We start from the raw sequence: 12,857 nt of genomic DNA, 5'->3' as shown, positions 1-12,857 counted from the left end.
CTCTCATCATTTTTATTAGTTAAAGCGAAATATGTTGTGTCCACAGATTATGATACATATACGAATATTGAAACTTTCGAAACATTATTAGACGAAAATGCTTGATAACATCACTTAGTTTTCTGTTAAATAAAAGTGATTAAATTGCAAACACGGGGTTAAACATGTCATACACTATCTAAAATAAACATAAGTAATTCTAAGGGTACTCCATAGAGACAGCCTAGAAAAGGCATTGATTTTTAAACCCTTAAAACGGCGCGCAAACATCGCTTAGCGCGGTAATATTAACTCATCTTGGTAGGTATACAAACATAACATAAAGACTCACAATAGCCACATCAATACACCAAACATGAAATCTTTTTGGGTAACCGAATTGTATCGGTCAATGTTTAAACACAAAGTTTCTTTATCCGGTTGAAAGGCGCGCCGAACTTAAAATTCAAAGATGTTGACTATTTTAACGCTGTCTTTGGCAACATCCTTGTACTTAGTTTACACAACTTTGAACTAAAATAATGATTAGCACCATAAGAAAATAAGGAAATAATTTTAGCTAAGTAACAATATTCGATATCCACGTCGACTGTGTTATATATGTAAGAAGTGTTAAACGGATTTTGTATTTTGCTTTGTTTACGTGTGATGCTTTCTTGTCATTAAAATGCTTCATTTAATAACCTATGTCCGGATCAAAAGTAATCGGTGCTGGGTTAGATGTTTTCCTTAATATACTCAAAGTTTTCCAATCACAATTAACATTCAAACCTTCATTTCAACAAGTACATATTTTATTACATTTTTACATTTGAAATTCAAATGTATTTACGAGTCGGATGTATTGGATATTTATTCGATGTTCGTCTTCTGAAAATTACAGATTGTCAGTAGTAACAAAAGAAAGTTTTGATTGTTCTACCCCACTTTATACGTGGGGAGGCATAGATTTGCCCTTGTTCGTCCGTAAATCCTTCCAGCCACCCTTTCGGCCTTTATGTCGGACGTTCGTCCATTGTCTTCAAGTAATCGGTCCTTCCGATAACAATCGGAAATATGTGGAATTAATAGCTGATGTGTTGTTTTTCTGGATGACAAAAACTACTGGAAAAGTTTGTAGCTAAGTTCCCTTCAAGCACGACAAATTCACACCACTAAACGCATTCAAACATTCTCCTACCCGATCGACCACACCTCACTCCACATAACTCACCTATCGCATTATAGAATATATTTGTTCGTGGGAATGTGAGTCTAGTCTGACATAATTTGATGATGTTTGATTTATTAAAATCCTTCTTGCTTATTTTTCTTAAGTTAGTATAAGGCTTTAATGTCAATACAAGTTGTGATAAAATATATATTAACAATAAGTGGTCATTGTTCTGAGTTGTGTATGAGTTTTAAAGTACAGTGACATCACAAATATGTTGTTTTTATTTCTTAGCGGGCATGATAAAGGCTCCTTCGGTATGAACATTTTTTATAATTCTAAGTGACCACCCGTTGACCCGACGAAGTTTTAAGCTAGAGTACATTATGGAGGGAAGCTTTTGTAAAGTACCAGCTTTCATGACCTCGCTATCTAAACAAGCGACTGAGAGACCGCTGGAAGTGCCCGTCTCGAGGAAATCTAATTGATATATTCAAAGTGACGAATACATAATTATCTCGATTGTTTTCAATCGAAGCACTTGCACTTCGCAGCTGATGTTTAGATTGGACTGAATGACAGAGATCACACTGATGCATATGTCTGGTGATAAGGTTAGACATTTATTGAATTCAATACACTAACATTAAATGTGTATACGTATGTTAACTACATCACCTCGTGCATTTACGATATTGCATTTATGATTGCTATTCATTTTTTCGCAGTACATCTACTTACATATTCGGATTGGAAATTTGGGGCTGCTTAGTGTTGCGCGCGCACATCGCAGCCATCACTGCGTGGGGCTAATTCCAGATTTAACAATATCATTCTTTATTCACACACGATATCACCTGAGGTGAAAAAATTGCATTCATCTGCCGATATTGTTAGCGTATCTCTTACGTATCAACCGTCTGCTGCTTTAAATGGCATACAGTAGCAAGAACGCAGTCTTCTTTCTTTTTGAAACTTCCTGATTTAATTTATAAACAAAAGGTTCATGAATAATCATGGCCTAAGTATCCAACGAAATACTTCTTTTCATATCTCACATTTTATATTAAGGAATAATATCCAAAAAATTTTCATTGAAACTCGCCTGTTAATTTTTTTTGTAACGTATTTAAATACTTAACACGTTTATTATGTACTAGTTTCTGCTAAATAAAATGGGAACATGTTATGGTATCAAATAGAAATTGATTCTCAAATTTAGAGAACACATCTAAAAAAAAGTTATAATTAAAACAACCTCAAAAACAACAATCCATCAACCTTTTGATAACATTGTTTAATTATTCTATTTTAGATTATTGAACCTACCAGGATGTCATCGTTGGCCCTCGGGATTGCTTGTTATGTAGTGTTTTTGTTATGTAAAATTAAACCATCAGCTGAGATCTGCCATACAATAATAGACCATAAACTGCTTTCGGACGAATGCGTACACGATATAGTGCGATATAGTGCAATGTTTTACATTAATATGTACAACTCCAGAATCAAGAAAAATGTACCCCTGGTAGCCAAAATGCAGTGGACAAGCACGATTCATTATCAAATGGGAAATGTTTGTTAACAACCGACCGTCTGTTCTTTCATGTAAATTCTCAATTACATATACAATACAGGGCAAAAATGTCCAACAACAATATATATAAATATAAAAATATGATAAAGTGGTTCAGCGCCATGCAAACTCTCAATGCAAACCATTAAGTTCTAAACTGGTCTATCTTCTTACCATACCGTACATTAATATAATATTAATATATCATAACATAAAGTATTAAATAAGTCAAAACAAAAAAAAAACACATTATATTCCCATGTAGTTTTTGTCTAAAGGAATGTTTAAAAGGATTGTATATTTTCGCGTTGGAAACTGTTGATACTTGTACTATTATTTAGTACTTATTACCTGTGCCCTTATCAGAAATTCTAAAGTAAGATGTCCTATATAAACTCAAACACTTTCTTATCACAATGTACACTATTACTCCAGGCAAGAGGTACGCATCCCCTAATTCATTCATTTTATATTAATTCGCAGTTTGTCTACAAAAAAGTATCAATAGATTTTCAGTTGTTAGTTTTGTGTTCTTATCCCATTTCTGAGTGGCGGAGGCATTACTCTGCCCTTGTTAGTTCGTCTATCAGTTGAAACATAAGTACTCTTGGTCGCCCGTTCTTCTTTCCATCGTTTTCTATGCATCGATCCTTCATTAACCAGCATAAGAAATTACGCACACATTTATTTATTTCCCATTTTTTTGCGGTAGTAGCTGAGTTTTATGACAATAGTAAAATGTGGGGGCATCCGTGCCCTGAGCAATCTGTGAATTTTCACCTCATAGGTTTGCGGAATTACCTGATTAAAAGTGGAAACTTAATTTTTACTGAGCTGTTTACCCGAATAGCAAAAACAAATACTATATAATTTTATTGCACAAAACGGAGATCTCTGCAACATATACTTTTGCTTTCAGGAACTATCAGTTAATCTACTGATTTTCCGTAGGTTGTTGTATAGAAATGTATCGCTATTTAGCAACTGTGTTGGTCCTGAGCACGTGTTCTTATGTGGAGTACGTAACGTGCGACTACTCGTGCTTTTGTAATTATGCTCTGAGTGCTGAGGTTCATGCAGACATGGACTTTACGTCAAGGATACTAGGTACGTGTTCTTCATGATCAATAAGATGAATATATATGCAAAGTTGTACTAACAATGACATATAATAAACATTTAATATCTAATTTAATATTTGCCTAAAAACTGAAAATCCGGACTTGATTACATACACACAATAATAGTTGACATTTACTTCTGATTTTAACTAAAACATATGAAACCATACTTATGTAAAATATATTCCATAATACACAAATTACATCTATTGGGTTTCTTACACAGGATATATGGATAGGTTTGATTGTAAGCCAGTTTACACATCCGCAACGACCGATGGGTTTTGGATCGCGATAGAATTCCAACATGAGGTAATACCAACACAATATTTTGTTCATGCAATGACTATACCATGGGTCTTTGAATCAAGCCTTTGTTATTCAACAACAACATTCAGTCTGTATTTTGAAATACCGATTGCGTTAACATATATTGTATTCGTAATATGTTCGCATTACTGAACTAAAATGGTTGAATACTAATTATTGCAGATCGGCTATGTCAATGAACGCCGAATCATGAACTGTCAAGGGAATCCCAGACACACTGACAAAGGTAATTTAAATGAAAGGTTAAATCTCAACGCATATCATTAATTACATACAAAACAATTAGACGTTTTGTCATTCTACAATCTCGCTTATGCAAAGAACTTTGTCGGAAAGGGATAATGCACGTGACATCTTTACTTTAAGCGCTTGTTTAATTATTAGATATGACGCTTTGAAGGTCGTGAACAATTGCATGAATCAATTTTTGGTTCTCATTGAAAACCGGAGTAATCCAAAATCAGGTTATTATCGTTTTTCTTTAATGAGACCAGTGTCAATTGCATATGCCTATTACATAAACATATCGTGTAAATATCTAGTTTGTATCATTTCAGTCACTACGATAGCGGAAACATCACTAGGAACTTCTACTGCAGCAACAATGAACACAATGAGCACAACATTTCAAAATTATTCATTAGCATTACACACAACTGAAGCCAGCAAAACAAAAACTTCTGGTAACACAGCCACCACCAGAATGAACACTCCAATCGTAACAACACAAATAGCCAGCATAGAAAGCACTAGGGATGCTTCCACAACAACAATGGAAAAACCAACATCAACTATACCATCGTCATCAGCATCAACAAATGTAAACACTCAACGTAAGAAAAAAGAAACCACAACTGGTCATACTTATTAGACGTAGATGTATTTATTGGAACAATGTTGTGTTATACATGTATTTGCACCTTGATGCTTATTTGTAGGATATTTTGTGTTTGTCTCTTTTTATTCAAATTTATATACATTTTGACTGTTTTGTTACCATATTATATGGCTGTTATTCCGATGTTTGAGTGGAAAATGTGTGAAAATATACACAAAGTAAGTGGCATTTAAGTAAAATCATAAGAGTACAATGACAAAACTAATTTGTTTCTATACTTGTCTAAGCAGGTCTGATAAAGAAACTATAAAGTCAACATTAAAACAAATTTAATGATCGTTTAGTTGAAAAGTGTACACAATTCACTCGCTTACAGATATTTTTGAAAAACAAATTGAAGTGACCTAGACAAAGAATAGAGTTAATGGCATTTGTACATCTGTTTTTAAATCCAGTTCCAAGCAGCTGTCCTGACGTAGTAAAGAATCATGCAGAAACATATCATGGAGCCACGTTATTCCAAGGCAGTACCTGTCTTGAACTCGTTACCTACCCAAGCGACTGGGTGAGCGCGGAAACCAACTGCGCGTTGCGTGGAGGTAATCTGGTTGATATTCTCAATCAAATGGACGAAGACATGGTTATCTCGTTTCTACAGTCTAATCACGTCACGGGTAATGTTTGGATTGGGCTGAATGACAGAGCTAACGAGGATACATTTGTCTGGTCATCAGGTAAGAAAATTAAAGAACACATTACACTAGCACAATATTTTAATGAATATTACGTACATAACATTACATTTGCGAATAAGCATTGATAATGCCATCATTTGTTTTTTATTTTAGGTCATCCGCTGTCATATTCTCATTGGATATCGGGGGTAAATGGAACGCTAAATGTTCCGTTCTTACATTACGCTCATGACTGCGTGGCACTGATTCCAGATTTTACAGTCTTCATTATTCACCACAAAGGGGAATGGGACGATTTCAGCTGTAGTGAAAACCATCCCTTTATCTGTCGATATGGTAAGCGTATATTTTAGCGATGTACCGTTTGTTGTTGTTTCATGACATATTCGAACACAATTGTACATAAACTTTCTAAATATATTTATCTTAAAAGTTTAATAAAGAATGAGCACATATAAATTGAACGAAGCACACCTTTTCATATCTCGAATTTACAGTCCTTAATTTTAACCTCGTTATTCTAATTCAAAATATGAGTTAACAGTAACTTGTTTATTTGTCAAGCGTATTTAAATACGTTTAGTATTTATCATGTGTTTGCTTGATAAATTGCATCATGCCATTATATCAAAAACAACTGGAGACTTAAATAAAATAATATTTTATGGTTATTTTGAAAACAACACCAATTACAAATACATAAAGCAGGCGTTTCATAACAGTGTTTTATTATTCAATTTCAGAACATAAACGTTACCAAGAGGTTATTATTGGCTGACAGGAATGATTGTAATGTAGTGCTTTAGTATTGTGAAATAAAACATCAGCTGCGAGCTGACAAGCTGACGCGGTTGATTTTAATAAAGTGCTTTTGTATTGTTTAATGAAGTGCTCTTGTATAATGAATTCACTTGAATTGTGATCTGACCTTATTGTTGAAAACACTGACTAGAAACTAGTTTTCGAAGAATACCTAGTAAAATATCCACCTTTCGGAGCTTTGTATAACATACAGATGTAAACAGGCGCACACAATACGAGAATCGTGTGCAGATTGTTGCGTCAATCATAGCACTCCCGAAACATTATCATGTGATATATTTGTTTCAACAACCAGAAGTCTTTTATTTTATGTAAGTGACCAAATATGTATAAATACAAGGCAAAAAATGAAATACAACATTTAACATAAATGATTTATCAACGCATTCGGACTCTCAATGGAAGGCATTGAGTTTTCAACTGGTTAAATTGCGACCAAATAACTAAAAAAATACTACAAACACGACTCATTTGGGGTTCGTTGAACGGTCAATGCAAATTATTTAGTTTTAAACTAGATTTGTAGGTCGAAAAACCTCACTTAGAATAGTTAAATTATCTAAACTCAGAACATATATGGCAACATAATAATCACACAAAATACTCAAATACAAATTGTTTTTGTTAGGTCACAACCTTTAGAATATCAACTTAAAATACATTTGGGGCTAGAACCGCTTGAAAGAGGCGCCGAAATTAACATTCACGGAAATTGAATATTCCAATCTTGTTGATGTTAATACAATCTTGTTGATGTTAATACTATGCACTCTCACTTCTTGTATACAGCTAAGACATAAAATGATTATTAGTTTAGTTGAAGTTCATTCAATAATTTTGGAAATATTAAAAGGCAAATTTCCATGTTGATGGTGGCTAAATAATTTTTTAAAACTAATTTCTAGTTTGACTTTGGATAAGTTTCGTATCATTACACTTTTTGAACTTTATACAACTGTTCTTATCAGAAATTCTCAAGTAAGATGCTCCTAAATAAACCCAAAAGTTTCTTATCATAATGCACACTCAAACACAAAAAGGCAACAGGTATGGATTTTACTATTGATTGCCCTTTAGAAATCTTAATGCATTAAAGAGCCGGTCATATTGGATACTGACGAATAGTTTGTCATCTTTTAATTAAATATTTTAAGTAGAAACAGGAGAAGTTTTGAATTGTATTTCTCAACTTTCTGAGAGGGGGAGAAATAAACGTGCACTTGTTCGTCCGTCAATACGTCAGTCCTTTTGGCAGTACGTCCTTCGGTCCAAAGTCCAATAGGCAACGGCCATTTCGTCCTTCAGGTTTTGTATCTGAAAAGTATTGCTGCAACATGGATGCAAATTTACCAATTTGTGTAGTTGTATTATATTAAACAAAATGTGAATTTGTGTACCTTCATCCTCTGGTTCGGATGTTTTCTGAATTTCCGGAGGTATGGTCCCTTTTATTAAAATGTCAGTTTTTTAAACTTATGCCGCGCATTACTTAAAGATAATGTTACTAGAAGGTCGTAGCTTGAAACATATTAATCAATATCTAAACTTGAACACCTCTATATTTTGGTTCCCATGTTTTGGCATAAACGAGGTACGGACCTTTTCTTAGTTAAGTCTCAGGTTTAACTTTTGTCGCACTTAATTTAGAAAGTATTAATGCTGAATTCGCTAAAAAAATATTTTAAACGTAAATAAGCGCACCGCCATAGGTTGATTCAGATGTTTTAGCAACCCAGTGAGTTATGCCCATATGATGTGTTTAAACTTGTGAGGCGCGTAAAACTAAACAGAGTGCTTCTCGATTGCTTTCAATTAAGGAACATATCAACCAGCATGTGAACTAGCGCGCCTCACTATGTTTGTAAAGATGTTTTCGACATAACCGGAAATAATACCTTTATTTAGCAAAAAAAACTATTTGTTAAATTGTGTCGTGTGTAACTCAAATTGTTTTGTCGCAAGATGGATAGAATGCCATATACTTGTTAACAATCATGTGAAATTGCGAACATCCTTTATTGGCTTCAATTTTTTCGACAGTAGAGTAGTTTTATGGCAAAAGTGAGACTTCCTTGTCCTGAACAATCTGTGTTTTATTCATGTTAGCTTAATCACGAGTTAGTGTTAACATGTGGGGGTTGAATTAATACTGCATTTTGTACATGTAAGACAAACATTCCTAAAACATGTTTCATGTCTCACAAAACGGAGATCTCTGCAATTAATACTTATTATTTAAGAAATTATCCTTCAATCTACTGGTATTCTGTAGGTCAGTTTCTAGAGATGTATCGTTATTTAGCAACTATGTTGGTTCTGAGAACGTGTTGTAACGTAGCATTCGTCACCTGCGACTAATGGTGCTTTTGTTATTATGCTTTGAACGCTGAGGTGCATGCAGACATGGACATTACGTCAAGGGTACTAGGCACATGATGTTAATTAACAGTTAGAGAAATGCAAAATACCAACAGTACTTAATAATTATTGTTTTCATTGCGTACAAAAAGAGGAAATTTACCTTAATTTACCTTAAGGTCTGGTTGCAGTTTTACAAATAGTTTTTTATCTAGTTAAACAACATTTTCGCGCAATATGTTTCATACCCACAATTTCATCAATATGGTGTCTTACACTGAATATATGAATGGGTTTGACTGTAAACCAATTTCCACAGACGCCGCAGGTGATGGGTTTTGGGTCGCGATACAGTTCGACCAACCATTGTTATGTTCGTGTCATTGTCTCGAGGCCTGTGTATCTGTGTTTTGGATATTTAACGGCAAAATACAATCTGTAATATATTCCTAATCTGTAACGTAAATGGCGAAAATATTTATTGTATTGACAGTACACGCATATCACTGTACCATCACTGATATTTCTAAAGTGAAAACGAAAATAATGCAAAATTATTTTGAAAGAATCAGAAGCAAAAACAAACCACAGCAAGCGTTTGATAACAGTGTTTACTAATTCTATTTCACTATTTCAGATGATAACCCCTACCATGTCATTATTGGCTGACGGGAATGATTGCTTTGAAGTGATTTTGTATTGTGATATTAACCAACCAACCGCTTTTATCTGAAATCTATGTTCGAAATAACAGATTAAAAATTGGGTTTGGACGAATAACAAGTTAAACGTGCATTATACGTAGCATTTTATAGCATAAATAGAACTACATAAACATGAACAATAATACCTTAACGACTACATTGTCTTGGAAATCATAAAAAGTCCGAGATATTGTCATTCAAACTATTTCGTTAACTCAGAACGTATTTCATGTAAGCGACTGATTTCATGTTCAGTATGCATGCAACATTAAGCACACGCGGGATTGACGCTGAGGTTTGCAATGGGCTTTAATTGACACGTTAAACCTCATTTAGAACATATTTCTGAAGGTAAATAAAGCAAATATGCGAATCGCACAACACGTACACACATACACGAACATTGACCTGTTCTGGGGTCAGCGCTTCAGAACGGCCGATGTAAAGCATTAGGTATTAAACTAGCATTACCGTTGTCATACATTGATTAGCACAGTGAAATTAAGTAGACTTGGAGGTTACACATAAACACATAACAATTACACAAAACAGACAAATAAACCAATCTAGAATAATTTTGGGGTCACTGCCTTAAAACCGTCAATATATAAGCAGATTTTAAGCTTCAATCGGCACGCCAAAAATAACATTCACAGATATTTAATATCACAAGGATGTCTAACGTTATTTTACTGCACTCTTACTTATTATACATAGAAATGAATTATAATATCCATCTATCTATATATATATATATGGTTCAAACCATATGGACTAAACACAAAAGACTAACAATGTAACGTGCGATAATATAACGTCACTTCCGCTAAAGATGATTATGCTCATTCACAAATAAACGCCGCTGAAGAAGACCGAGAGGTCGAAAGCTACGGCAAATTTAATGAAAGCGTTTTATATTATATATATATATATATATATATATATATATATATATATATATATATATATATATATATATATATATATATATATATATATATATATATATATATTATTCGTTATTAACTCAAACGAATACCAATCACAATAAACACTCAAATACTTAAATCGCAAAAAGTAAAGATTGACTTGTAATAGGGGTATTTCGACCGATTCACCACGATCTGTCCCGATTTCTAATATTTTGAGGTCGGGCACATTCGTAGCTCAATCGGCAAAGGTCCTAACTCATTCGTAGCTAGTCGTGAGCCGGTCGTAAGTGATTCCTGCAACTCTTGAGCTCCCGAAAAATCGTGGCCAGATTTTAAACGTGTTTAAAATTTGGCCATGACCTCCAAGACTGAATTTGATTGCAGTTGACTCGCAACAGCGTCGTAGGGCGTTCTTTGGCGTCGTAATAGAATCGTAGGTAATTCGTGAATCAATCGTGAAATCGGTGATCACGTTATATGTCTTCAAATCAGCTACGACTTTGTCAAGACTCTCACGAGTTCACCCCGAGTGAGTTGCGAGCCCGCTAAGATTCTCGCGATTTAGTTACGAAACAGTTACGATTTTCAGAGAATGGGTGTGGTATATAAACAGAGCTTCTCAGTTTTTTTTTTCAGTCATTCAGTTGTTATGGCTTTGTATGAATAACAGGTAATATGTTTATAATCAAAACATGGCAGGAAAAGGCAGAAGCACGGGGAAGATAAGCAAGAATACACTTGGTGTTGATGTTCAAGATCTAGTGCAAATACAACAGCTGCTTTTCCTCGAATTTCCATTTTTGATATGGCGCCAAAAAAGGAACAGGTGCAATGGAATGTAGGTCACATTGTAAAGAAAGATCAATATCAATAGATATTGGCGCCTAATTCATGGGTGCGTTCGGTGAGGTCCTAACTTAGTCGAGACCAATCTGCATCGTTCGTAGTACAGTCGCAGTAGATTCTTACACATCGTAGTGAAGTCGCGACCCTATTCGCAAGACTTAAACCGTATCCCACGATTCGTCGTAACTCAATCGCACCGGTGTCGTTACTGAATCGTAGACTGTCACGAGACTTCCCGATTCAATAAATGTGATAAATCGTAGCGAATCGTGGGCTTGTTTTCGTAGTGGAATAGGGCCATTATAGTCAAATGAATTATTTTATATAATTTGTTTCAAAGTCGGTAAGCTGTTGTGATTCTTGTCCACCTTCGTGCGTAACTGTCTTTAAATGGTATCTCCTTCTTACCCGCATAGACGTTAAATATAAGAATTGACTAAACATGATAATTGGAGAGAGGGTAATTTCTTATTCATGTTTTGATGGTCATAAATAGTTTTATAAATCAATACTGGTATCATCGGGAATCTTGAATAAGCGGAAATGACAACTAAAACGAAAGATGTGTATCAATACCTTGTCGGATTTCATAAATTTTCACTGGAATAGTGTGTTGTTGGATTCCCTTCATGCACGGGAAGTCACACCACTAAAACACTAATCTACACAACCGCTACCCGGCCAATCGCCTACAAAACCCCTCCAAACAAACTGTACATATCAGTAACTCAAAAAGTACATATGATATAGTTAATAACAAAAAGTATTAACATGAAGGCTTTTTTTATTTCAAATATAAGTAAAACGTCGAGTGAATATGAAAATAACATTGCCTGGTACATTTAAAAAAAACATAGTATGAAATAATACAAATATAAAGATAAAGGAAAATATGGCACACATTCATTAATTGAAAGGAGATTTTACCGAACTTGTGTTCTTCTCAATCCTGTCAAAGCCTTGTTTAAACATGGTAATGCCATTTTGAGAGAAAACAAACATCATTGCGGAATATTATCTTTTTGTATTTGTGTGGGATTTTATCCATAGCGTAAGTACAACTACATAATTATATACGATAATTGATATCAAAATGTAACTAATGTTAACTTGCAAATATTCCAAGAAACATGTTGACGTTGCCTTCTGCATCCTGGTGTGTTAAATCTTACGTCTCGTTGTCTTGACATGTGATTTTCAGTTTATGGGTAGTAATTCAGTCGCAGTTTCAGTTCGAATCAATTCGTAAATTTAGACAAAGCTCATATTAAAAAAAATTCGTGTATGAGCTTTGTAAGAAGTGCTACAATTGCTACAATGCTACTAGTGATGTTGTTTTGTTAGCAAATCTTGCAAATAGCGACATTCTGGTGCAAACATTGCAAAATAAATAAACGCATGCAAATTCATAGTAAACGATTGTATTATATATTCATGAAAGTAAATTAGAAGACACGCTATGATACCTACTCCAGACGCAAG

At 34.2% G+C, this 12,857-nt stretch overlaps 1 protein-coding gene across 1 annotated transcript; it reads left to right on the top strand.

Moving 5' to 3' along the window:
* The first annotated feature begins 3,109 nt into the window (after positions 1-3,109).
* On the top strand, positions 3,110-6,581 carry LOC127847417 (aggrecan core protein-like). The gene is made up of 8 exons (XM_052379320.1): positions 3,110-3,171; positions 3,649-3,836; positions 4,077-4,162; positions 4,343-4,406; positions 4,738-5,013; positions 5,474-5,752; positions 5,867-6,049; positions 6,457-6,581. Exons 2-8 carry the CDS (start codon positions 3,695-3,697, stop codon positions 6,489-6,491), a joined length of 1,065 nt encoding a protein of 354 aa, XP_052235280.1. The 5' UTR covers positions 3,110-3,171; positions 3,649-3,694; the 3' UTR covers positions 6,492-6,581.
* Positions 6,582-12,857: the final 6,276 nt, after the last annotated feature.

Source organism: Dreissena polymorpha, chromosome 10 (assembly GCF_020536995.1).
Source record: "Dreissena polymorpha isolate Duluth1 chromosome 10, UMN_Dpol_1.0, whole genome shotgun sequence".
Lineage (NCBI taxonomy): Eukaryota > Metazoa > Mollusca > Bivalvia > Myida > Dreissenidae > Dreissena > Dreissena polymorpha.
The sequence above is the reverse complement of the archived record's forward strand: the minus strand, read 5'-3'. Positions and strand labels throughout refer to the sequence as shown.

Excerpts from the sequence above, each read along its gene's own strand:
- LOC127847417 (XM_052379320.1), top strand. The coding sequence starts at position 3,695 with ATGTATCGCTATTTAGCAACTGTGTTGGTCCTGAGCACGTGTTCTTAT. Across the intron at positions 5,014-5,473 it reads AACAAATGTAAACACTCAAC|TTCCAAGCAGCTGTCCTGAC; the intron begins GTAAGAAAAAAG and ends TTTTAAATCCAG. Across the intron at positions 5,753-5,866 it reads TACATTTGTCTGGTCATCAG|GTCATCCGCTGTCATATTCT; the intron begins GTAAGAAAATTA and ends TTTTTATTTTAG.